This window comes from Sebastes fasciatus, chromosome 13 (assembly GCF_043250625.1).
Source record: "Sebastes fasciatus isolate fSebFas1 chromosome 13, fSebFas1.pri, whole genome shotgun sequence".
Lineage (NCBI taxonomy): Eukaryota > Metazoa > Chordata > Actinopteri > Perciformes > Sebastidae > Sebastes > Sebastes fasciatus.
In genome coordinates this window covers 26,216,269-26,242,458 of record NC_133807.1, presented here as the reverse complement: position 1 = coordinate 26,242,458, position 26,190 = coordinate 26,216,269, and the positions used below count along the sequence as shown (strand labels likewise).

The following is a 26,190-nucleotide window of genomic DNA, read 5'->3' as shown; positions in this document are numbered from 1 at the left end:
ATTTAACCTCCTTTGCTACAAGCTACTATGACATGGTTGGTACCAATGGATTCCTTAGATTTTCTAGTTTATATGATGCCAGTATCTTCACTCTAACCTGTTACAAACTAAATTCGCAAGTTGCTTTAATGCGTTAAAGAACTTAGTGGTGTTAAAACGAATTTGCGCTAACACGTTATTATCGAGTTTATTTGACAGCCGTCTTTTTTAAATCATTCTCACTTTTTCCCCTCTATCTCTCTTTTCTTGTTTCCAGTAGATGATGTCCCACCTTATTTTAAGATGGAGCCTCCTCAGACGCAGGTTCACCTGGAAGGGAACCGCCTGGTCCTGACCTGCATGGCCGAGGGCAGCTGGCCCCTTGAATTCAAATGGATCTACAACGGCAGCGAGCTCACACGTTTCTCCTTGGAATACAGGTGAGGAATACAACCTTGCCTGCCTGAGCTCATTCTATTACCTTCTTTTTTTTCATTATTATTCATCATCTATAATTAGCTTACTACATGAGGACATTTTAGCGGCATTTAATTGTAACTAATAGCTCAATTGCTCATTTTTATTCATATTGGAGACTCATTTTCATGGATTTATTCAGGACTGATTTGGCTGCATGTCTCCCCTGAGACATAACATCCTGCGTTCAGGGGATTGTCAGATTTATCCCGATTTGTATCTCGCACTGTGTTCAGCGTGCAGAGATGGGGCGAGCAGATAACTCCTCTCTTTTCTCTCTCTTTCGCTGTTTGTTGAAACTGCGACGGAATCTAACAATGCATATTTTTTCATCAGATTGTGCAGTGAGTGTGGGTGGGCTAGTTTGCTTTGTCAGCAGTAAGATGCTGTTTCACTGACCGTGGACTTTTATTACACTTCAGCCTCTATCACAATGCTGGAGGATTGTACTAAGGGCACAGAGTAGTGTGGCAAGAGAGAGCCTCAGCCTGTGCTAACAAGGCCTCTCTGTGTGTGAATGCATCGAGCCCATTTGTCCATGTACTGTAGGCTTGTGTGTGTGTGTGTGTGTGTGTGTGTGTGTGTGTGTGTTCGCAAGTCACAGTCCACACAGTGAAAGTCAGTTTCTATCTAATTCTAGCCCTGTTTTCTTCACTCTCTACTCAGTCTGCCCAGTCCCCTAGACATGGACAGACTCTCTCAGGTGGCATTGTCTGATTGCTATCGCTGGCTACACCCCCCGCCTCCCTCCCTCCCTCTCTCCCTCTCCCCACACTCACACTTTCCCTTCCCCGTCTCACATCCTCTTCTCCCCATCGTCTTCTTCTTTCCCTGTCTTTTTCCTCAGTATTTGGCTGTGCTCTCACGTGGCTTAGTCTCTGGGTCTGCTCTGCGGGCCAGCCCTCTGCTTGTTATTCTTCACCAGCCCTGATCAAAGAGGAGAACTTGAATCCATTTAATCAGACCCCCCCGCTCCACACACACCACCTCACCCACCCTCCCCTACTGTGAATTGCAGTGCAGGGGCGGACTCCACACTCCTAAGTGGCTGTAGCAAACCAATTAAAGGGGACTCAGATCTGGGGGTTATCTACCTATATTTCACACACACACACACACACACAACATTTAACATTAATGCACATCGGGGGAGAGACGGATTTACGGCTGCCAGGGAAGAACAGGTGAGAAGCGCTCGTATGATTTGATTCAACTGACTGAAGATACAAGATAACAATGGGGTCTTTTGTGAGTCCTGCCAGTCAGTCAGAAACTCTCCGCTCTTCGCTCCACAGCTGGCCTTAGAGGGACTCAATGTAAGAATCAGAAATTGCTTGTTAAAGCTTCAGCAGGCAGAATGGTTTTGGCATCATTGGGAAAAAATGTCATAATAACTTTTCAGCATATTGTAATTCAGAGAAAACTAGACTTCTGCAACTCCTCATGGCTCTATTTTCAGGCTTTACAAAATCTATATCTATCTATATTATATCTACTTTGGCTAATCACAGGTCATTTCAGAGAGAGAGCGTTCCTATTGGCTGTTCTCCTGCTGGTGGGCGGTGCTTGGTATTCCTTCAACTGATGTCAACATGGCTGCCGGGTCGCAAACTTTCATTTTACATCCAAACAGTACACTACTTTTCCTGCTTCAACCTCCCGACCGACAGTGGTCAGGAGGCACAGGGGACACATACCATAGTTTTGGTCTCCTGGGAACTTCACTGAAACAAGACACGGGAAACCTCTGTTGGTCTTGAGGAGCTGCAGCATTTATTTCTGCACAAACTGCAACTTCCACTGTACGTTCACTTGATATTCTCAGAGTTAAACTAAGTCTCTTCTGCTCCGCTGCTCGCTCGTTTCGCCGCCACTCGCTCTCTCTTGCTTCACCACTCACTTCCCACATGTGCACACACACTCCCACAATACTAGTTTTCCCCCTGACGTCGGTCACGTTCCCGTTTTGCAAGACGGGCTTCACTAGATATAACTTTTGTGCTTCCGTGGAGTTTGTATCGGAGTCTAAGTTGTGGTGGGGGCTGGTCGTTTGTTGGAGTTAGCGGACTCCACTTCTAACCGAACGTTAGCTGTCATTGCATACTGTTATCCCTGAAGCGGAGCTGAAAAAAGTAAAGGCACTCGCGAACTCGCATGACGTCACATAAGCACATAAAGTCGCGGAAGGTGTTATTTTTTAGGTTAAATTACAACCTGTTCACACATTGGCAATAAAAAAAGTTAAAAAAGTAACATACAGTCCCTTTAAGATTACTGTCCGTCTGCACATCAGCGCTGAATCATACTTCAAGGCCGCTCTAGTATATTCCTAATTTAGAACCTCCATGTCTCATGGCTAAGTGGAACGCCATTTAAGCTGGAGCCCAGTGAAACATCTCGATTCATTTAGCATCTCGAGTGTGTAGCGGCGGGGGGGATAAAAGCTCCGAGATGATAAAATGTCGCCGTCTGTCACGCTCATGATGACGACTAATGGCACTTTGTGTTTGTGTGTGTGCCCATTAGGTACCTGATCCCCTCGCTGGACCGGTCGCACGCCGGCCGCTACCGCTGCATCGTGAGGAACCGAGTGGGCGCTATAATGCAGTGCAGCACTGAAGTGCAGGTCGCCTGTAAGTGCGGGTTTCTTTTCCACACGTGTGACAAAGTAAGGGGAGGGCGCTGGGTTTTGTTAAAGGCTTGTCAGGCACAGTATGTGGATGAGTCACTGAGTAAAGGAGCTTAGCTTTTGAAAAAAGTACATAATAATGACAATTCTTCTTTTTTTCATCTCCCAACATGTTTCTCTTCTAGTATTAATTTTCCTCTTTTGCTCACTTTCCTTGTCTACACTTCTTCTCTTTAATGCCTGCTAGATATGGGTGGTTTTGTGGAGGGCGAAAGGTCTCAAACTGTCTCCCAGGGTGACGGCGCTCTCATCCACGCGCCGCGGATACACAGCTTCCCCAGGCCACAGATCACCTGGTTCAGAGACGGGCGTAAGATTCCCTCCAGCAGCCGCATGTAAGTCTACCCTGCGTGGTGTGTTCGGCGTGTGTGCACGTGTGTTTCTGCGCGTGTCTGAGCGCTCGTATATGTTGCTGGAGCAGAATATCTTTCACTTCAGAGAACTCCGAGAAGTTCAATACTGCTCGCAGATTTTCTCACACACACACACACACACACGCCATGAGTGAAGTTGAGCAGAGTGGTTGATGATGTTGGCGCGGGCCCTGTGTTCATCACTGAATCACCTCTCAATGATAAAGCGGGTTATTATATCGCCCCTATTGACTTTGCAGGCGGAATGATTGAAGGGTAGAGATAGAGCAGGCAGCAGGGGAACCAATTAGACAAAATTGGACAAAAGGCCTCAATTGACGATGTGTTTGACTGACAGCTCTCACCCCTGGGTGGATTTGTATGTGGGAGGGTGTGTGTGTGTGTGTGTGTGTGTGCATGTGGTGAGAGTCTGTGTGAGGCCGCGTGTGCATAGTGGGAGTTCGGCGGGTGACTGTATATCTGTCTATGAGCTATGCTGCGAGCGCGAGTGTAGCTTTTTTTTGGTTCACCGGATTCCTGCCTGTTCAGATATGCAATTTTCCTGAAGAGACACTGTGAAGGTAATCACCTGAGATTAATTTCGCCATCCAGACAAATAGAGGAAGGCAGTCCACAGCTCCTCGGAAACCGTCTCCTCGTGTATTATTCAGCAGCGAGCTCTACCATGTCGTAGCTGACATGAAGACCCAGAGTTGCATGGTCTCCCTTGAAGAGTGGATCGGCGCGAGTACCATCTGCCTGCAGGGCTCCAAGTAAAAAAAACACAGCACAAGTAACACAGTAAGAAAAAATCCCCAACCCCTTCCATGAATGTTCCAGACCAATTCCAGAGTCGGTTACTGTGCCGCTGACTCTTATCAGAAGCGAAGCGGTGAAGCTTTTGCTCCCTGACAATGAGAGCCACTGACAGGACACTCTGCATTTACCGCTTGTTTGCTTGCTTTGTGTCAGGCCCCATTGATATTCACAGGCATGTGTGTATATCGGTGTTTGTGTGTTTGTGTAGGTGTCTGTTGGCTCGATGAGAGCCACGCAGCTCCTAATTGTCCAGGAGTGTGTCTGTTTATCCTGCACCGATCAGGCAGATGCTGGCAGATATACGGAGAGCCTAATCTGGCCGCGTGCTTAACGTCAGCCCTCATTTAATGGGACCATCTCAGACGTTTGAGCCCATCAGCCCAAACCAACGCTCAGCCATTCTCCAGGCACAAAAAGGGATTTTAAAGGAACGGCTCGTTATTTGTCAAGCTAGTGTGTAGTTTTTACAGTCATCCATCCATTTTCTTGTATTCTGCATAGCTCGTCATAATGACTGTAAATGCAATTAATGTGGGACAAATCAGAAATCCATCTTAAGCTCAAAAAAACACTCAGACACTCAGACACACAGATCATCCAAACTAACGTGATGCTTATACAGCACGTTATATTGAGTTTACAGCATTTAAAGAAATTTGTGTTTATTAGCGTCTGTCTGTTGCACTTACTCGTCTCTACACACCGGGGCAGGTTGCGCAAAGGTTGGTGTTGACTGTTAAGCAGCACGAAACCTGCCAAAATAAAATATAAATAACTAAGTTACTCAATAAATAAATAAATACACCATTAAATGAACCAAAAATAATATTAAAAATAAATGTAGGCTTTAAATAATTGATGAAATGTGACATAAATGGATATTTCTGTTTTAATTTGCTTCTTTATTTCTTAATCTTTGTATTACTTCCGCCTTGTATTTATTTATTTATTTGTTTATTAACATAAATGTATTTATTTTTGCATTTACTTTTATTTATTTAATATTTATTTTTAATTTATTTAATCATTATTAAATTGTATTTATTATGTATTTATTCATTTATTTATTTCTGCATGATTATGTACTGTGGTTTCGTCTTACAATAAATATATAGACGTCTAACTTCATCAGTTGCTCAAAGCTGTTGTTGTAGGACCAATTCATTTGTGTGGATATATTAAGTATATCACAAGACCAGCCTTACTTATCTTAACCCGCTGTGTTGAATACAGCGATTGATATTACAGTTACTTTGTATTAATACACTAGTACCGCAGTAACAGTGAGTATAAAATAACGAGACACATTCTGTACTATTCATTTAAGACACTGCAGTGCCTTGTAGATGGAAGTGCTCATAAAAATGGTGTGCTTCTTTTTCAGACATAATTTATGAGCGTGTGTGTGTGTGTCAGTTTACCCTCAGGATTTATTGACTGTGAGAAACAACTTCTCACTGGTTTAATGATATGAGTGTGTCTGTGAGTGGTTTGGTTGTGTTTGGGGACAAATGTTGTAATGCAAACCAGTTAAGTGGGAATGTATGATTAATTGAGAACCAAATTGGTGACTCCACTTTGATTTGACTACATTCAACGTTACCTAAAGCAGTTTGTGTCTCTATTGGGTAGCCGCAACCTTACCCAATAAAGACACAAACGGCTTTAGGTAACGTTGAAAATGGGATAGTTTGGGTGTTTGAAGTGGGGTTGTATGAGGTACTTATCCAGAGCCAGTGTTTTACCTACAGTAGATGACGGTCGGCACGCGCCCAGTTTGAAGAAACAGACAGGAGTTACCGCGTTGAAGCAAAGCAATGTACTGCTGTGGACGGGGTCGGCAGCAAAATGTATTTTAGCCACCTAAAAGAAAGGCTCACCTAAAAAAATCAATATCAGTTTAAGTGTACGCTATATTTAGAATAATGTCGCTGGTTTACCTTGCTGTGAGACCGCCCTTTCCGACGGGGAACTGAAGCCGTTGTATCCATTTATGCTCTCGCCAAAAGCCACCAGACCCCATTGAATACAGCAGTTAGTTTATTTGTGTTATTGTGTGACTTTGGTTAATTCGGATTCACCAAAGTTACACAATAGCACAAACAAACTAAATGATCGAGGCAGCGGTAGACCAGCAACCCACATGTTTTGCGAGGTAAAATTGCTGTTTTTTACGATGGAGTCTGGTTGGAACATAACGGCTTCAGTTCCCCGTCAGAAACATAGACTACACAGTCGTCTCACGCCAAGGTAAAGCAGGGAATATATTCTAAATATAGCGTACACTTCAACTGATATTTATATTTTTAGGTGGGCCTTTCTTTTAGGTGGCTAAAATCATCGACGCCAGTACATTGCTTTGCTCCCATGCGGTAACTCTTGTCTGCTTCTCCAAACTGGGGGAGTGCCAACCGTCATCTACTGTAGGTAACATGCTGACTATGGATAAGTACCTCATACAACCGCACTTCAAAACACCCGAACTATCCCTTCAAGTGAGTGTCACGCCCTTAAAAGTAATGCTAAACTAATATGCGTGTGCATGAACATTTCCTCAGTGCCATCACCCTGGACAACACGTTGGTCATCCTGTCCACCGTGGCCCCCGACGCAGGACGTTACTACGCCCAGGCGGTCAACGACAAGAACGGGGAGAACAAAACCAGTCAGCCCATCACGCTCACAGTGGAGAGTAAGTACACGCGCATCCACACAACACATTTAAGCAACAGCGATACACCTCACTAACAGATTGTTTGTGTCACCAGCAGATTGCATTAACAGGTTGTTGCAAATGAAAATGGAGTTTAAAAAAAAAAAGTTCATTATTTTTTTCTCACACATTCACTGAACACAGCAGCTACACAACAGGTGGCTCAGTCAAAGGCAATAGAAACAGAGATAACGCCCTCTACTGGAGCGACCTTTCATCATAGAACCCCTTTCTTCTTCTATCTCTCTCCAACTAATCATACCCATTATCTACAACAGTTGTTCTGCAGTCCTTCTCTAACCTCTGGCTCCGGCAGTGAGATATATGGTCATGAGGTGTGTGTTAGGCAGCAGCAGCAGCAGCAGCTCTCTGACTGGCTGGATGTACGGGCCCCATAAAGTGGACCTTCGGTTTAATCGCCGCTCGCAAAAAAACGCAGATTTATGAAAATGACACTGAGCAAACGGGGAATGATTAAGGTCGGCCTCACTTATAAACGCTCACAACTTCAAATAAAGTTTGGCATCGCTCGTGCGAGCATGGTTACATGTCAGATCATTAGCTGAACCTTCCCCATCCTCCCACCTGCTTCCACCTTCTTTCATCTGAACGAAGTCAAATTCTCCCACTTACTTTCATCTCGGAAAAATCTTTCTTTGCGTTCTACGACCAATTTAAGCAGCCACTAAATGTATTCTCTAACTGGCTCTGAGGATATTTATGATACTATTTTATACAGCATGTAATACAGCCTTTGATAGAAGATATCACAGGAACCCTTGTTTGATTTGTATTATTCATCTAACGGGGAGGATTTTTAACCTGCTGCGCATTTGTAATATCAGCGTCTCTCCCCGCTCCAGCATATGCTCGTCATATTGTTAATACAGTGTTTGTAATTCAGTGCTCAATACGCATGACACTGCAATCTGCGGGGACCAGATATCACTGAATATCACCAAATCTGACCTTGCGGATCACACGACTGTAGTTTTCATCTGAAAGTCAATAAGGGTTTTTTAACATTTGTTCATTTTAGCATTTCTGTGGAGAAAAAGACAAAAAGTATGCGGTGGAGGGAGCGTGCTGTTCCTGAGGGAGCATACAGATGAGACGGAGCTGAGTCAAAAAGCAAACTGACATCGGCTAACACTCATTCTGGGCAGACACATTTTGCTCTTTGTTCTCTTCTTCAGAGTGTGAAATTCCCCACAGTTGACTCGGGTTTACAGTTGTTTGTTTGTACACAGACGGATGTAAACAATATGGTGACATTAGTTGCAGGAGTTTGCTATGCAGGTCACCACGTTGTTTACTTTTCCCGTTTAATTAGAAGATTACACACTTGAGGTATTCTCAACACTGAGAGTTTATGAACTGCAATACATTAATTAGTCGCTGCCAAGGAACCAATCATGTCTTCTGGAAAATAAAATGAGTTATTTGACTAGTCTAATGGATTCCCAGTTTTCATCAAACTCTCAGCCAAATATTATGGAGTTTAACTTCATTTAACACGTTTAGTTCAGATATTCACACAAATATTTAACACATTTTGATAAACATTTAATAGATATTAAAGTGTAACATCAGCACTCTGTTTGAAGGGGACTATTACACACAAGAGCTTCAACACGACCGCATCAATAATTACAATCAATGAATCATGCATAGACCTCCTCCTCCTCCTCCTCCTCCCCCTCCTCCACCTCCACCTCCTCCTCCGTCTCCTCCTCCTCCTTATCTTCTTCCTCCTCCTCCTCCTCCTCCTCCTCTTCCTTCTTCTTCTTCTTCTTCTCCTCCTCCTCCTCCTCCTCCTCCTCCTCCTCCTCCTCCACCTCCACCTCCTCCTCCGTCTCCTCCTCCTCCTTATCTTCCTCCTCCTCCTCCTCCTCCTCCTTCTTCTTCTCTCCTCCTCCTCCTCCTCCTCCTCCTCCTCCTCCTCCTCCTCCTCCTCCTTCTTCTTCTCCTCCTCCTCCTCCTCCTCCTCCTTCTTCTTCCTCCTCCTCCTCCTCCTTCTTCTTCTTCTCCTCCTCCTCCTCCTCCCCCTCCTCCTCCTCCTCCTCATCATCCTCCTCCTCCTCCTCCTCCTCCTCCTCCTCCTCCTTCTTCTTCTTCTTCTCCTCCTCCTCCTTCTTCTTCTTCTTCTTCTTCTCCTCCTCCTCCTCCTCCTCCTCCTCCTCCTCCTCCTTCTTGCTTTTGGTAGAAGATGAATATTCATGCTGATAAAATTCTTCCTCTTCCTCCTCTCCATCAGTCACTTCTTGTCCTCTTCCTCCTCTCCATCAATCACTTCTTCTCCTCTTCCTCCTCTCTCTCTTCGTCTATTTCTTCTCCACTACTACGTTATATTGTATGAGGAGCTCAGAGACCGTCGGACCCACACCAATCAAACTTTCCACATAATCTCACCCGTTAATTAAGAAACAAAAAAAATTCCACAGATCAGCCAAATGCCTGTAATCTTCAGATTTATCCTCATAAATCCTGTGGACTTTGGTAAATCATTGCAGCCTGTTTCATTTCTTCTTTTTCAATGTTTTGACTCTTCTAATGACTTGACAACAAGCTGTTCTACGTGGATTGATTGGCCTTCACTGTGCAAATTAATGATAGCGTCAATAATGCCCTCAAGATGATGCTTGTAGCACCATGATGAAATAGTAGAGTCACAGTATCGCAAAATTGATCTGTTTGCTTATCAATCAATGGGTTAATCATCTGCCTCCTTTCTTTTGAATGAAACACGTCACCTTTCTTTAAAAGGACACATTCTGCTGTTCTTCACCTTTCAGTTAGAGTTTTTTGTCAACCAGACATCATGACAATGCATTTTAGGGTCACGGTCCACCATTTACCTGTTTTATACGCTCTACGCTGCTTTTGAAATGTTAAGTGCAGTCTCTTAAATGTGCCAGAAAAATGTCAGCAGCAGCTAAGTTTCACTTTCTTCCTCTTTTCCTTCGTTGCTGCTTGAAGCTGTATAATCATAGTTAATAGTCTGGATCAGCTAAAATCACTACTTTTAAAGTCGAGATGAAATGAAAAAGGCCTTTTCAACCCTTTTAGATCACATCCCCGCTCATATTGTGTAACTATTTAACAATATATGCAAAAAAAAATAATACAAAAAATCTATTTCCTCGTATTTTATATCAAAATCCAATCATCTTTTCTTCCTGTAAAACTAAATATGACCGGTACCAACCAATTTCAACAAATAATATCATGAAATCCATCCATCAATCAGTCTGCAACTTTTAGCAACAAAGGAGGTGTGTGTGGAGCCCGTAGACTGTATATAAAGATGGACGACGCATCGCCACTTCCTCTTGCTGTACAGAAGTGAAGCCAAAATATCCTGGCTACGGGAGCTCACATCTTGAGATTTTTACGTCATTTGGAGCCAGAGTCTGCGCAGTAGTGATCGGACGATGGAGCCACGGTATCGAGGTTACCCACCCGAACCAATTGCAAGCCGAGCACGGCTGCAGCTCGTCAGCGAGAGAGACTCACAGCTGTCAATCAAGACGTCTCACCCCCCTTTTTATAGCATAAAAAAAACTAATTAAACCAGACTTATCAGAAAAATGAACACTTGAACATACATCAACGTAATAAGACCTACCTAAAATGACAGAAACCATCTTTGGGAGAAATTTATTTAACATGACTTTTTAGTTTGGCCCATCTGCTTACATGGAGGAGGTGGGATTTATGACCTATACTGCAGCCAGCCACCAGGGGGCGATCCAGATGTTTTGGCTTCACTTTTAGGGAGCCGTCATGGAGCCACAGTCCCCTGTCGCTACATATCGCGCTACATTTCAAGCCCGCTTTTTAGCGGCCCAATCAAATGCGAAGGATTTGATCTAAATCCCTCTTGTAACTGAACACCGCTCAAATATTCAGTTTCACCGGGCACTCACAGTATAGAACCTAAATACGCTCTAACTTTAGTTTCACTGGGACTTTAAATACAGTTTGCATCTTATTGTCTACTGTGAACATTTTTACTCAAGGCCACACTTTATAATCATGTTAAAACTTAAGCCTCTAAAGTTTTACAGTATGTGGCGTAAACAAGAATTTATGCAACTGGAGCCAAACAAACAATCTAATTTCACCTTGTAAATTGTATTTTTATAGCACCTCATTCACTATACTAAATTAAACTGGGTTTATAAAATTGTAACGCGACCGAAATGATGATTTCAAACTGTACAGCTGAAGAGCCGGAGACTTGAACGAAGCAATCAAATGGGGGAGCAGAGCCAAACAGCAATAACCCGCCAGGAGGGGCTGCGCCTGCATCCAGGCAGTGTTTGTAGAGGAAGCTTTGTCATTACACTGCTGAGATTCCACATAAATGGGCCTTGAAAGGGTGTGATTTACACTGAGGTGGCACAAAATAACAATAATGATAATAAAAACTTGATTAGGGGCCCTATTAACCTGGGGTAGCCCTGAAAAAGAACTTGCGTGTGCACACAGTACACACGCAGTAAACACGCTGTAAACTCGCAATCACTCAAACACATACGGGCGCACAGGCCCAACAGCCGTACTCTGGGGAGGTGGGGGGAAAATGAGATCAGATTCAGAGAGAGATCACTGATTGAGGGCAGTGAATCGATGGTTGGCTGGAGGCTCCGTGAAACCCGTGAGTGATGGTGCTGCATTTAATCGCCTTTTGTGTTTGTCTCAATTATGCTACATAATGGCTTCTAACACCTGGGCTAACACCGAGCTCAGGAAATGCTGTGTGCACTGGAAAAAAGGATCTAAAGTAAAGACAGGGGTGTTAATAGTTGGTGAGAGCATGCTGGCTACCTGCTGGTGATAGTGACAGACTGTCAGTCTCTATGTGCGGATCTAGCCGCGCTCAGTTGGCTATATCAGACAGATGCACAGCTCTGCATATAGTTTATAGATTTGTTTCACTTTTGTCTGTGTTTCTGTGTGTGTGTGTGTGATAGATGTGGGAGGACCTGCAGACCCCATCGCCCCCGCTATCATTATACCCCCCAAGAACACCAGCGTAACCATGGGGAGGAACGAAGCCATCATGGAGTGCGTTGCAAACGCGAGGTACATTTCAACACACACACGGATAACTGAAGAAAAAGACGAATACAAGTACACACAAGGCAGACACGCGCACATTAGCAAAAACACCTACACCTCGTCTCACCCCCACATCTGATATTTTTTGTGATTCAAATGAATCTCGAAACCTTTTGTTTGAACATGATAGAAAAGTATTTTGTACGTCTCTCATTTTGTACCTCTCCATTCTTCCCTTTGATTCAAGGCTTCGCTCTGTTCTCGCTATCTCGCGCAATCTCAGCCCTGAATTCTGACTATTATCTCCAATTCAAAGACTTAATCAGAATGACAGATGCATCCCATTGCTCCCTCAATGCTCTGTAACCTTGAAACAGAATATAAATCTGTATTAAAAACCAAAACTCCCTCTCTCTTGCTCTTTTTTTTCTTTATCCTTTTCATCTTTTTCTCTCCGCCAGACCCCTCGTCAAAATGAGTATTACTTGGAGGAAAGACGGGGTAGTGGTCAATACTGGCATCCGAGATTTCGGCCGTAGATTGGTCATCAGTTTGCCCGCAATCAGCGACAGCGGCTACTATGAGTGTGAGGCGTCGCTCCGCAGCAGCAGCGTCCCCTCAGCCACTGCTGGGGCCTTCCTGCACGTTCTAGGTAAATTACCCACAACTTACATTTTAACCCTGCACCCAGCAGCTGAGCCTGAAGTATCCAAATATTGCATCAGCACGCCAACCCCCATGTTGAGAGAACATTTTGTTGCCGTTTTATACTTCAGTAATTGAGTTGATGCTGTTATCTAAAGGGTTGCAAATGCTAGTTCACCAAAGGAGGGTCAAGATAAAAAAGCACAGATGATTTACGAATCGTTATTAAAGGGATAGTTTGGATGTTTTGAAGTAGGCTTGTATGAGGTACTTATCCATAGACAGTAGATGACGGTCGGCATGCCCCAGTTTGGAAAAGCAGACAGGAGTTACCACATGGAAGCAAAGTAATGTACTGCTGTGGACGGGACTGGTAGCAAAACATATTTTAACCACCTAAAAGAAAGGTTATAATGTTTAAGTGTACGCTATATTTGGAATATTTTCATCAGACAGCCCTTTCTGACGGGGAACTGAAACTGTTGTATCCATCTATGCTTTCACCAAAGCCACCAGACTCCATTGAAAAAAACTGAAATTTTACCTCGCAGAACACAGGAGCTGCTGGTCGGTTAGTTTTGTTTGTGCTATTGTGTGACTCTGAACTGTGGACAAGGAAAAACGACCTTAAAGAAAGGCCAACCTGAAAAAAATCAATATCAGTTTAAGTGTACGCTATATTTAGAATATTTTCACCACTTTACCTTGCTGTCAGACAGCTATACAGTCTATGTTTCCGAAGGGGAACTGAAGCAGTTCGCCAAGGCCACCAGACTCTATTGAAAAAAACAGTAATTTCACCTCGCAGAACAGAGGAGTTGCTGGTCTACCGCTGCCTCGATCGGTTAGTTTGTTTGTGTTATTGTGTGACTTTGGATAGTTCCGAGTCACACAATAGCACAAACAAACTATCCGACCAGTTTGTTCGTTGTTCCATGTTCTGTGAGGTTAAATTACAGTTTTTTTCAGTGGAGTCTGGTTGCTTTGGCGAGAGCATAGATGATACAACAGCTTCAGTTCCCCGTCGGAAACTCGGACTGCATAGCTCTCTGACGGCATGTAAACCGGTGAAAATATTCTAAATATAGCGTATACTCAAACTGATATTTTTTTTTTTTTAGATGGCTAAAATACGTTTAGTTGCCGGCCCTGCCCACAACAGTACATTGCTTTGGTTTCTGTGCCATAACTCTTGTCTGCTTCTTCAAACTGGGGCGTGCCGACCGTCATCTACTGTAGAGAATACACTGACTATAGATGAGTACCTCATACAACCCCACTTAAAAAACACCCAAACTATCCCTTTACAGGATTTAATGCGGCAATGTTTTATGCTTTTTCTCCTTTGAAACAGAATACCCTCTGTTTGTAAAAGAGCCGCCGACTCACATCAGTGCAGAGATGGAGAAGGTGGTGGATATCCCCTGTCAGGCACGAGGTCAGTGGTGTTTGTTTTGTCTGTGTGCTCTTGCATGTGGGAAAGAGCAAGCAAGTATGACAAAGAAAAACAGAATAAAAAGAACAAAAGGGTCACAGTGACAAGGAAAAAAAAAAACTAATCCTCTCCTTCCTCTGCAGGCACGCCGCAGACAGACATAGTGTGGTATAAAGATGCAGTGCCCATCAGCCCGGTAAAGATCCCCAGGTACAGGGTGCTGGTGGGAGGCAGTCTACAGATCAACGGTCTCCTGCCGGATGACACGGGGATGTTTCAGTGCTTTGCTCGCAATCTCGCAGGGGAGATCCAGACAAACACCTACCTAGCTGTTACTAGTATGTCCCCTTGAAATACATTTCAAAGCTATCTGCACGTCTGCTGCTTAATTCTGCTCATCTTCCGCTCTCTGTTCCCCCCCTTTCTTACTCTTAAATCCGCTCCTCTGTTCTCGTCTCTAATCCTCTTTTCTCCCTCGCTCTGTCTCGCCTCCTACACCCATCTATCTATATATCTCTTCACATTGACAGACTTGTCACCTTGGATGCTCGGGCAATTATTGGCTATTTTTGAATCAGAGCAGGAGAAGCAGAGAGATGGCGGCGCCTTGTCAGATTCTCAGGGCTGTCCCCGAGAATGAGACCCGACAGCCGCCCTTTTTGTCAAGTCTATTAAGCTCTCAGCTGGCGTCTGCTTTATTAGGGAGAAAGCTGTTTATGTCTCTCATTATCACCTCTGTCTTACCTGATTTGTGTGTGTGTGTGTGTGTGTGTGTGTGTGTGTGGCTGACCCCTCCTCTCTCAGGTATCGCTCCCAACATCACCGCCGGCCCCTCTGACAGCGCCGTGATTGACAGCATGTCAGTCATTCTGCATTGCGAGACCTCGGGAGCCCCACGGCCAGCCATCACCTGGCAGAAAGGTGCGTGGGCTAACAGCATGAGGTCTGGAGGTGGGGGGGTTCATTATGCCGCATTTGGATGTGTCAAAGTAGACGAGAGCCATGGAAAAGGGTTCAAATATGCATTTTCTCCAGACAAGCTTCACTTTTGCTGCACTGCTTTTCCTTCCTGTTTGTTTTTCCTGACATTTTTCCAATACCCTAATCTCTCTTTCTCCCTGTTCCCCCGTTTTTTTCCCCTGTTCTTTATCCCACACCATCAATCACTTCCACCCTCCCCTGCAGGTGAACGTGTCTTGGCCAGTGGCTCGGTCCAGCTGCCCAGGTTCACCCTGCTGGAGTCGGGCAGCCTGCTAATCAGTCCCTCTCACCTGTCTGATGCCGGTACCTACACCTGCATGGCCAGTAACTCCAGGGGGATTGACGAGGCTTCGTCCGACCTGGTGGTCTGGGGTAAGCAGAACAGAAGCTCTCCGCACATCATTGTTATAGCTTGCATCGTAGTGATGTGCAGAAATGAACAAACAAATCTTTTTAACGACTCTTATTAGTGTCGGCTTGTCGAACGGACCGAAAGCTCATGAATCCCTTACTATTCCCACTCGCTGTTATCGTAGGGTACTGCTCATGCTGTTTGCTATGGTTGTCCATTCACTCAAAACACAGGAAGCGGCGTACACGGACCAAACGGCACTGAATGAACAAGGGAGGACCAATTGAATCGCTCACAGAGTGTCACAGAGAAACTGGCGCTGTATTTTTACAATTAAAACTCGAAAGGTTTGAAATAGGGCTGTTATTTTAATCGCAAATTAATCACACATTGTTGATCTGTTCAAAATGTACCTTAAAGGGAGATTTGTCAAGTATTTAATACTCTTGTCAACATGAGAGTGGGCAAATATGCTGCTTTATGCAAATGTATGTGCATATTTAGTATTGGAAATCAATTAACAACACAAAACAGTGACAAATATTGTCCAGAAACGCTCACAGGTACTGCATTTAGCATAAAAAATATGCTCCAATCATAACTAGGCAAACTCAAGCCCAACACGCAACAACAGCTGTCAGTGTGCTGATTTGACTATGACTTGCCCCAAACTGCATGTGATTATCATAAAGTGGGCATGTCTGTAAAGGGGAGACTCGTGGGTACCCATAGAACCCATTTTGGAGCGTTATATAGCCTCCTTCGCAACAAGCATATAGTAGTAGTATGAAGTATGAACTGGTTGGTATTCCTTAGGTTTTCTTGTTTCATATGATACCAGTATATTGTCTCTAGCTTTAAAACTGAGCCTGCTACAACCTAAAAACCACAAATTGCAAAGAAAAAAATTAGTGGCGTTAAAGCGTTATTATCTTTGACAGCCCTAGTTTGAAAGCTTTGATATATTTATATGTATCAACTCGACTATTGCATCGTCTGAAAACCCCTGTGTCCTCATTTTCTACCTTGAAAAATACTGCAAAGTCCAAGATAGACCTCTGCAAAATAATAAAATAAAAAGAAACATTCTTCCTTTTTTTAATCCAAGTCTTATTTACTTGTACATGCAGTACGTACCTGGTTGCTGGAGGTCATTGCCAAGATACTCTGAATATATATGTAGTCTAATGACTCACGCGTGCATAAATTCACATTATCAGTCCTTGAAAGCTTCGCAAAAATACCCCACCCATTGGAAATGCGGTGTGATTCACCCAGATTCAGAAAGACAGTGAGTGAAAGATGAGACCGAGTCCAGTAAGCTCTGTTCAATCCGCTGTTCAAACACAGTCTCCGAATAACAACCTCTCTCTGTGTGTTCACAGCACGTACCCGCATCACTAAACCGCCACAAGACCAGAGTGTCATCAAAGGGACCAAGGCTGTAATGACCTGCGGCGTGACCCACGATCCAAGTGTCACTGTGAGGTAATGATGCAGTATCTGTTGGAGTTTTGTCACATCTCTTTGTAACATTTCCACATTAAAATGTCTACTTGTGTTATATTTTTTTTTTAGTAGTGTGCTTACATTATCCCAAATGTTTCCAACAATGTTCAAACCCAGAGAAATCCTAAATTTTATTAATGGTAATTCATTCATTTTGTCGCCTGTCAATGACAACATATCCACGTTGCCCCTTCTAGCTCCTATTATTTCCATGGAAACACCGGATGATACATCAGAGAGCGAGGAAGGAAGCCGGCGATCCAGCTACCTAGCAAGCCGCTCTATTAACAAGCAAATTAACGTTACGTTACTTGTGGCTATTTCATTAGAATGAAATGACATAACGTGAATAAACTAGGGCTGTCAATCGATTAACATAGTTAATCATATGATTGTCCATTTTTTACCTGTTCAAAATGTACCTTAAAGGGGGAAGAGTCAAGTATTTAATACTCTTATCAACATGGGAGTGGACAAATATGCTTGCTTTATGCAAATGTATGTATATCTTTATTATTGGAAATCAATTAACAATTGATTTGGTTGGTTGGTACCAATGGATTCCTTAGGTTTTCTAGTTTCATATGATGCCAGTTTCTTCACTGTAGCTTTAAAACTGAGCCCGCTACAATTAAAATTGCAAGTTGCGTTAAAGAAATTAGTGGCGTTAAAACAAATTTGCTTTAACATGTTATTATCGTGTTAACTTTGATAGCCCTAGAATAAACGTGACTGAATGTAACATGAATAGATCTTTTTTGATTGAGAGCCCCCTAACGGCAGAAATTACATATTTATCACAGATAATTGTAATAAATGTCTGACATCACATCCTTTTTTTGCAGCTGTTTCTTGATGCAACACCAAGTCTAGAAAACAAGCTCTGGTATCAGTGTTGTACTTAATTAGTTTATGAAATCGGCGAGAGCTCTTGTCGTGTTTATCCACCCTTATACGACCTCCTATGGGAAGATTTTCAAACTCTTAGAGTCTGATTGAGGAATTAGTCCGTCGCTTCTCCTCCACTCCTCAGACAGTCTTGATCATGATCGAGTGTGTGCACATGCATCTGTCTCGGAGGGAGCGAAACGACGTCTGCGGAGCCCAGTGATTAGAGTGCCTGTCACCTGTGGGCCCGCGGCATTGATCAGATCGCGGGGTAAACAGATGAATATGTAAACAGAGTAATAACTTCAGACAGCGCCTTTAATTAAACGCAACACAGAGGAGATTAGCTGGAAAGCCCGAACAGTCGCAATTAATCACAGCAGCTCCTGGTGTGTGCATGTGTATGTGAGTGTAAGGGGGCCATATGTGCGGTTGGGTATATGACAGGGAGAGAAATGCATGTAGGAGAGCTGCTGTGCTGTATGTGTGACAGAGAGAGATGGTTTTAAGATTCAAATCCCTTTCCCATCAGCCTCGCAAGGCTTTTCATCGGTGTCAGCGCCTTCTGTGTTTTTCTGTATGAACTGACGCAAGCAAACGGATTTACTGTCACAACACTCAGAGATATAGAAAAGTGTGTGTGTGTGTGTGTGTCTCTCACGCATACGTATGTGCACACCTCCAGGCACGTGTGGGAGAAGAGCGGCTCTGCGATTGACGTGACCACGACCCCCCGCCTGCGGCTCGACCCCGACGGGACCCTGCACATCTCCCAAACGTGGTCGGGCGACATCGGAACATACACCTGCAGGGTGACCTCCGTGGGTGGCAACGACTCCCGCAATGCTCACCTCAGAGTCAGGTCTGCATATCTCTCTTTCCCCTGTCTTATCTTGCTGTCTGTGTTTTATTTTTATTTTTTTTTCCTCCTCTTATTTATGTCTGACCGGGACATGATGGATGAATGTTTTCCCCACTGTCGTGCTTTATCGCCGCTCTCCTCTCTAATCCATCAAATCCTCTAATATTTACAATGCGAGGCTCTCGGTTTTGGCTGTTTAATGCTGTTATTTGCTGCCTCTCTTGTCTGATTGTATTTCTCTTTATCACTTTGTTTTTATCACTCTCACACACACACACATACAGGCAACTGCCCCACGCTCCAGAAAACCCAATAGCAGTTCTGAGTACATCGGAGAAAAGGGCCATCAACCTCACATACGCCCAGGCTTTCGACGGCAACAGCCCCCTGATCCGCTACATCCTGGAGGTCTCGGAAAACAGTGAGTGGTTCTTGCACCAGTGTCACCGTTAACAATGCATGTGTTGTTTCTTGTTAGTCAATATTTTTTACTTAACATTCCCTGGAAGCACTCATTTGCTGCCTCTTATTATATTACGTCTCCATTGTGTCCCTAAAATTGGCGGTTGCATCGTCTCCTCTACAATCACTATAACTCAATCGCCTCACCTGTACGCTTCCTTTGCGAGCGATCAGGGGAACCAAATTGCGTTGATGCCCGATGCTCTCGTCTTCCTCACGCTCGACGAAAATCAAAGAAGTGGGAATGCTCTGCTCTCACCCAGAGAGAGTAAATCGTTCAGCCATTTCTCACCGGAGCTCAGGCTCACTGAGAGGATGACAACTCATTAAGAGGAAAATGAATCCGAGGATGCAGATGGGATCCGCTTTTTGGATAATTGAATTTCAATCTGATATTTAGAGGGAGTGTACACAAAATAAATGACTTGCTTTTTTATCGGCAGCTGCAATATTATTGCTGAAAATGAAACAATGTGCAATAATAGTCGGGAATAACATTGAATTTAAATGTGTGCTGAAGAGAATAATGTTCTCGCAAGGTCATTTACCGTTCACTCGCTGTATTGCTCACAGCTCTCGTCTAATTTGTGCGTCTTCTCTGCCGCAGATGCTCCTTGGACAGTGCTTCTGGCCAATATTGAACCGGAGTCCACCGGGGTCACCGTTGGGGGGCTCATCCCGGCGCGCTCCTACCAGTTCCGCCTGTGTGCCGTCAACGACGTGGGCCGAGGCCAGTTCAGCAAAGAGACTGACCGGTGGGTACTGCGCTTAGCTCGCTCTGCATCTACTGAATATTAAAAAGATGTTGCTTGTGGTGGTCTGTGTAACTTAATGTGTGTACGCTGGTGAGAACAGCGTTTGGGGAACAACTCGTTCCTCTGCCTCGTCTTCAATAGGAATGATTATTTCCTCTAAGTTTTGCTGTTCGCTCCCGTGGGAGTGCCGGCTTCAGGGACGGGGGCCCTTTTCAAGATAAAAACTGTGAATGAGCTGAAATTGCGCTTTGTGAAGACTTGATGGGTGCGCTGACCCATCTTCATCTCTCTCCCTCCCATTAGCGGTCTTCGCCGTGCTGCATAGTAAAACACAAGAGAGGCTTGAAAGAGGCAGAGCTTAACACAGATTTAGATCTCAAGTGAATTCTCTTGACGTGTAAATGGTCATCATCTTACAGCCCCCCCACACACACCAGACACACACATATATATCTCATCGAGATTAACCTGTACACACTATATGTCTGACCATGTCAACACAACCCAAGTGCTGCTTTAAGGCTGTCAAAGTTATTGCGATAATAAGACGTTAACGCAAATTCATTTTAACTCCACTAATTTCTTTAATGCACACGTTTTAAAGCTAGAGGGAACAGACTGGCATCACATGAATCTAAAAGACCTAAAGAATCCATTGGTCATGCTAGATTGTTGCGAAGGAGGCTAAATAACGCTCTAAAGTTAGGCTAAATGTTGGCGAGGAAAAACTGTCATGGCCATTTTCAAAGGGGTCCCTTGACCTCTGACCTCAAAATATGTGAATGAAAATGGATTCTATGGGTACCCACGAGTCTCCCCTTTACAGACATGCCCACTTTATGATAATCACATGCAGTTTGGGGCAAGTCATAGTCAAATCAGCACACTGACAGCTGTTGTTGCCTGTTGGGCTGCAGTTTGCCATGTTATGATTTGAGCATATTTTGTATGCTAAATGCAGTACCTGTGAGGGTTTCTGGACAATATTTGTCATTGTTTTGTGTTGTTAATTGATTTCCAATAATAAATATATACCTACATTTACATAAAGCAAACATATTTGCCCACTCCCATGTTGATAAGAGTATTGAATACTTGACAGAACTCCCGTTTAATTTACATTTTGAACATAAAAAATGTGCGATTAATCGCGATTCAATATTTGAATCGATTGACAGCCCCTAGCTGCTTTTACACCGGCAGCAAGGAAGTCCCTTCAAAGCCGCCACTACCCATCACACACCGTCTGCACCGTACACTCATTCACACTTCCTGTGTGAATGTACCCCAGACAAGAGCACACCACAGGAGGGTGACTGAACGCCAGCGAGAGTGCAGGGCTTTTCTGAGGCATCTCCCGGGCACCCCTCTTTGATCCTAAACACTCTGCTTCATGTCCTCCCGAGCAGCGCTCCGGTGCGCTGGGAAGAAATCAAGATGTCATCTTAAATTGGCTTAAGGGAAAGTCTGCCTGGATCTCTCTTTTCTTGTTCTTTTATATCTTCCTCTCACACTGTCTCTCCATTGTGCTGCTCCATTTTCACCAAGGCCTCTTTGATCCTTGTCATGCCATAGCGAGATGTCCCTCCGCGGACAGTATTATAGAGAATATGTTTCGGACAAAGACACACTCATCCCAACTTTTCCTTTATGGTGCTCTGAAAAAAAATTAAAAAAAGCTGGCTTTATTATGATTTGACTTCTATGATGAAATGGGATGGAAATATGCAGAAACTCCCGATAATTAATGCATGGTTTCACTCTTTGTCTCCTCTTTCACCTCTCTTTTTCTCCCCTCAGACTAACTCTCCCCGAAGAGCCGCCCAGCGCCCCCCCTCAGACCGTCATTGCGAGCGGCCGCACCAATCAGTCCATCATGATCCAATGGCAGCCGCCCCCGGAGAGCCATCAGAATGGGCCACTCCAGGGCTACATCATCAGGTAAGAAGACCATGACAGCCCGTATTATTCCTTTCCCAGGGATAGGTGCCTGTCAGCTAATGCCATTCAGATGGTGATAATAACTGTTATGTCAGCTCCTTTTCTTCCTCTCCATTTCGCTTCATTCTCGCTCACCGCTGCAATGGAATAATTGGTGCCAATTAAATACCTTCCCCTCCATTCATCTGGTGTCACCTCTCTTTTTGTAACCATTTTCTAAAAAACTGTTCTGCATGGCTTCTCCTCCATCTCTCTCTGTCTCCTCTTTTTTTGGGGAGAATCTAATATATTTATATTTATGTCTTGTCTCTCCCTCTGTCTATCGATTCCTCCCTCTGCTGCCAGGTACTGTCTGTCGGGGCTTCCTGTGGACTGCCAGATGAAAAACATCACCAACCAAGACCAGAATAGTCTGCTCCTGGAGGACCTCATCATCTGGACCAACTATGAGATCGAGGTGGCGGCCTATAATGGAGCGGGCCGGGGCACCTACAGCCACAAAGTCACTGAATGGACGCTGCAAGGGGGTGAGGCACAATATCACATATGCCCAAGGAATACAAGCAGCCAAGTCTGCAAGTATGAATTAAAAAAATGTCCTGCAGCTTAGTCGCTGTAAGTACCAGAGGCTTTATTTAGTCCCACAAATTCCATTCATTACCTGCAGCCTCATCATATTAGTCCCTCGGCTCGTGTTGAGCCCGCGGCCTAAAACTTGTGACTGACGCTCAATCCAATCATCTGTTTTTAACGATCAAATTAAAAGCAAAGACGGCCGTGTTTTTTCTCCGCAGCACGCTTTTTAAAAAAAAAAAAGCCTTCGCTAACCTTGAAAAGGTGATTCACACGCATTGCTAACAGCCCTTCTCCCTAACACTCCTGTCGCAATCAGCAGTCAGCAGTCAGCACTTAGCACCGACAGCAGCAGCGAGGCTTTTTAAATGTATGAATGTAAAAGACATGGCCGTGTAAGTGCAAATTTTCCTCTCAGCACCACTTATTTGTTTTTGTCTGTTTTTTTTATGTCGGTAATTTCTCAATAAGTGCTGCAGCACCGTAGGACAAATTGTACGCAGCCATGAGCCGATGGCTTCATTAGAGCTTTTATTTTTTAATTCAAGTCAATCTTTTAAGTCGGTTTAGATCACTTTCATCTTGTAGATTTTAATTTTTTTATAATCTTAGTATAAATGTAATTTGTTCCACTGTATGAATACTTCTTATAATTGTTAACCACTCAGCATAGGTGAGGGTGATGCTTTTTAAAGCGGCAGTAGGGATTATATTTTTGGCATCATTGGGCAAAAATCCATCATAACCTTTCAGCATATTGTAATTCAAGTGTTCTTAGATGTTTCTGAAAACATTTGAGGAGAGAAATAGGCATTATAGTGACAGAATATTGATTCATATTGGATCAGCGCTGCCTAGTTTCTCCACGAACGATCCAGACAGATTTTTGGATTATCAAAAATTGAGCCCACAGTGCATCAAAACATTTGATGCTAGTGCAAATTCTCGCTAAATAAAGTGTTAAAATAAATAAAAATAAAATAAATAAAATGTTCATGAAAATAAATGCCAACATTTTGAGGTCATGGTAGATGTAGTGTGGTAAAATTCAGAAATGTATCTCAAAAACATCATTTTTGACAGTAGTTTGAATTCTATCCTCATGTGAACCATTACAGTCAATGGAAATCAAGCATATTTAAACATCAGTTTGTCACTTATGGAGCAGTCAATCTTTATATAAATAAATTACAGACATCTCTGTGTTGTCCAGATGAAGTACGCAAATTCTCAGAATGTTGTCTCAAAAACTGAATTTTTAATACTAGTTTGAAATCTGCCTTTACGTGCCACACTGGCGATTGTCTCAGTCATAGTGTGAAGTGGTAGTTTCCCTCGGGCAGTAAGCTCACCAACGTAGTGACTTTCCCTTGGTGTCAGAGGTTGTAAGTTCGAGACCCAATCGAGGCAGAACGAACATGCTAATGCCTTAAAGGATTAATGATGACTGACCGTCCTGTACTTTGTCTTCCTGCTTCTAATTCTTCCTCCTCAAAATTAGGGGCGGGCAATACCGCAAAATTTGGTTTCAATCCGATACCAAGTAATACAGGGCCAGAATCACCGATATCGATACTGATACGATACCGCGTTTGTTGTTTGAATGCACACAACGTCACACAGCAGTGAGAAGCAAACGGTACAACAGATCATCATTTGCACAGACAGTTCTACTCTTTGATAAAATATGAATGGGTGTAGAAGAGAGAAACGGATCCCTTTTTTGTATCAATCCTTTTGACGCAAAAAATCGATCTTCAAATCGAGACATAGGTATTGGTAGTATCGATATTTTCCGATCGATCCGCCCACCCCTACTCAAAAGGCTCGCCCCGACCCACAGCTGGACAACAGCTGTAACTTCCTGTCTAGCTCTCTATCCCACTTTTCTTTCACCTTGTAGATTATTATTGCATCACGGTGTCAAAAAAGAAAAATGTTCCCATTGACCACCTGGAGACATTTAATTGATTCTGCACATAGATTACCAGGTGATGATGTACGTCAGGCTTGTGACACACTTTTGGAAGTCGCTAAAGGAAGCTGCCTCGCTTGACTTCTCTCATTCTACATGCTGAGTAGTATAATTAGAACACACACTGTGAACTTTTCCACGGTGTCGTACAGCTACATATTTCCGTCACGCCCCGGTGATTCCAGCACCTTATGTTCCTGTCTATTCAAAAATCATCACAAGATGAAAGTCACATTTTGTCACTGTAAATTTGCACCGAGCCAAATCTGAGATTATTTCTGGCACCGAATCTTAAGGCTTTTTTTGTCTGGAAACATAGCCAAAGTAGGCTCCAGCTAATGCATCAGCGTGTTGAAAGGTTAATCCATGTTTTCATTACAAGAAGATTGAATAATACTCTCTTTACTGGCTTTCCTCAAAAGTCAATTCATAGATTACGCCGAGTTCAAATTGCTGCTGCTCCGAGACTTTAACAAACACGAGAGAGAGAGGATATCGCTGCTGGTTTAGATATGCTGCGCTGGCTTCCAGTTTGATTTTAAATTCCTTTAACTTGTATATAAAGCTTTGGAAGGCTTAACACAACCACATATCTCTGAATCCCTGTCATGTTAAATCCACTCCATGGACACCACACGCACTAAATATTCTCTAGAGCACTCATAAGAAAATTGGGAGTGTTTCCTATTTCCTATTCTGTTCCACTCCCTGCTCACATGCATTTATTACAGAGGGTGAATCAGCAGATATTTTGATTTCATTAGGTTTTACATGCGTTTGCGGTGCTGTATATCACACTGGTTTCAAATTAATTATTTGTATATCTTTTTGTCATTTTCTCCTGTTTCTCCTGCTTACCTGAACGCAGCATGTTTCTCAACCACTCATTAAAACACACAGACTTATTCTCTCTGTCCAGCTTGTTATTATAATTGCGCTGCACACTTATTATTTTTTCTCTCTTTTAACAATCGTTGCTTTTGATTTGCTCTCACCGGTCTTCTCTCACCGTTTCATCTTTACATCCTGCCGTATAAAAGAATTGTTTTCTCATTTATATTATGAGTGCTGTGCAGGTGTGTGTTTGTGGGAATGGAAAGATGGCGTCTATTTATGTCTGTTTCTTTTTGGCTGGATGATTAAAAAATACTTCAAATGCTTCAGAAATGATGGATTCTACCTGGCACACATTGTTGTTAAAGAAACTACTTTTGAGTGATGCCTGATCAATCAATCAATTAATGAGCCGCTCTGATGCACCTGCAAGTAAACAAATGTGCTGCATTTGTAGAGAAACACAAAATCGTTATGTTTAATTAGCAAAACTTTGAAAACCTGGAAGGTTGTTTTTTTTATTTTATTTTATACCCATGCGTCTCTCCCGGTGCACAAAATAAATAATAATTTCATCATCCAAGTCGCTGTCAGTGAATAGCGACAGTGAACAAGGCACTCATGTTGTTTAGCTCAGCTCTCATTAATTGTATGTTTCCGTCACTCACTCCATTAAAGGCTCAAGAGCAGATCATGATGTGCATTTAAATACGCTCAAAGGGAATGGAGGATAGCGTGTGGATGCGAGGACCAACGCCGGCCAATCAGCTTCATTAATGCGTGACTCCTCGACTGTTTTTCCGGTGTTACATCAGGATCGCATGCTCGCTTCAAACAAACTGCTGCAGGGTTCACCTGGAAGACGCCTTAGGCAAGCGCTC

General features: G+C 43.5%; 1 protein-coding gene across 5 annotated transcripts in view; it reads left to right on the top strand.

Annotated features, from left to right (window-relative positions):
* The window catches only part of sdk2a (sidekick cell adhesion molecule 2a), a 111,836-nt gene that overhangs the window by 57,238 nt on the left and 28,408 nt on the right, over positions 1-26,190 (top strand). For 4 of the 5 annotated variants that reach the window (XM_074656509.1, XM_074656512.1, XM_074656511.1 and 1 more), the window contains exons 2-17: positions 257-419; positions 2,983-3,089; positions 3,333-3,480; positions 6,876-7,009; positions 12,010-12,121; positions 12,559-12,749; positions 14,097-14,180; positions 14,321-14,515; positions 14,982-15,098; positions 15,363-15,530; positions 16,896-16,998; positions 18,593-18,769; positions 19,054-19,190; positions 19,839-19,986; positions 21,787-21,927; positions 22,273-22,454. In XM_074656509.1, the coding sequence (XP_074512610.1) occupies positions 257-419; positions 2,983-3,089; positions 3,333-3,480; positions 6,876-7,009; positions 12,010-12,121; positions 12,559-12,749; positions 14,097-14,180; positions 14,321-14,515; positions 14,982-15,098; positions 15,363-15,530; positions 16,896-16,998; positions 18,593-18,769; positions 19,054-19,190; positions 19,839-19,986; positions 21,787-21,927; positions 22,273-22,454 (2,307 nt within the window). The remainder of the gene's footprint in view (positions 1-256; positions 420-2,982; positions 3,090-3,332; positions 3,481-6,875; positions 7,010-12,009; positions 12,122-12,558; positions 12,750-14,096; positions 14,181-14,320; positions 14,516-14,981; positions 15,099-15,362; positions 15,531-16,895; positions 16,999-18,592; positions 18,770-19,053; positions 19,191-19,838; positions 19,987-21,786; positions 21,928-22,272; positions 22,455-26,190) is intronic. The other variant, XM_074656510.1, reaches the window with a different exon arrangement.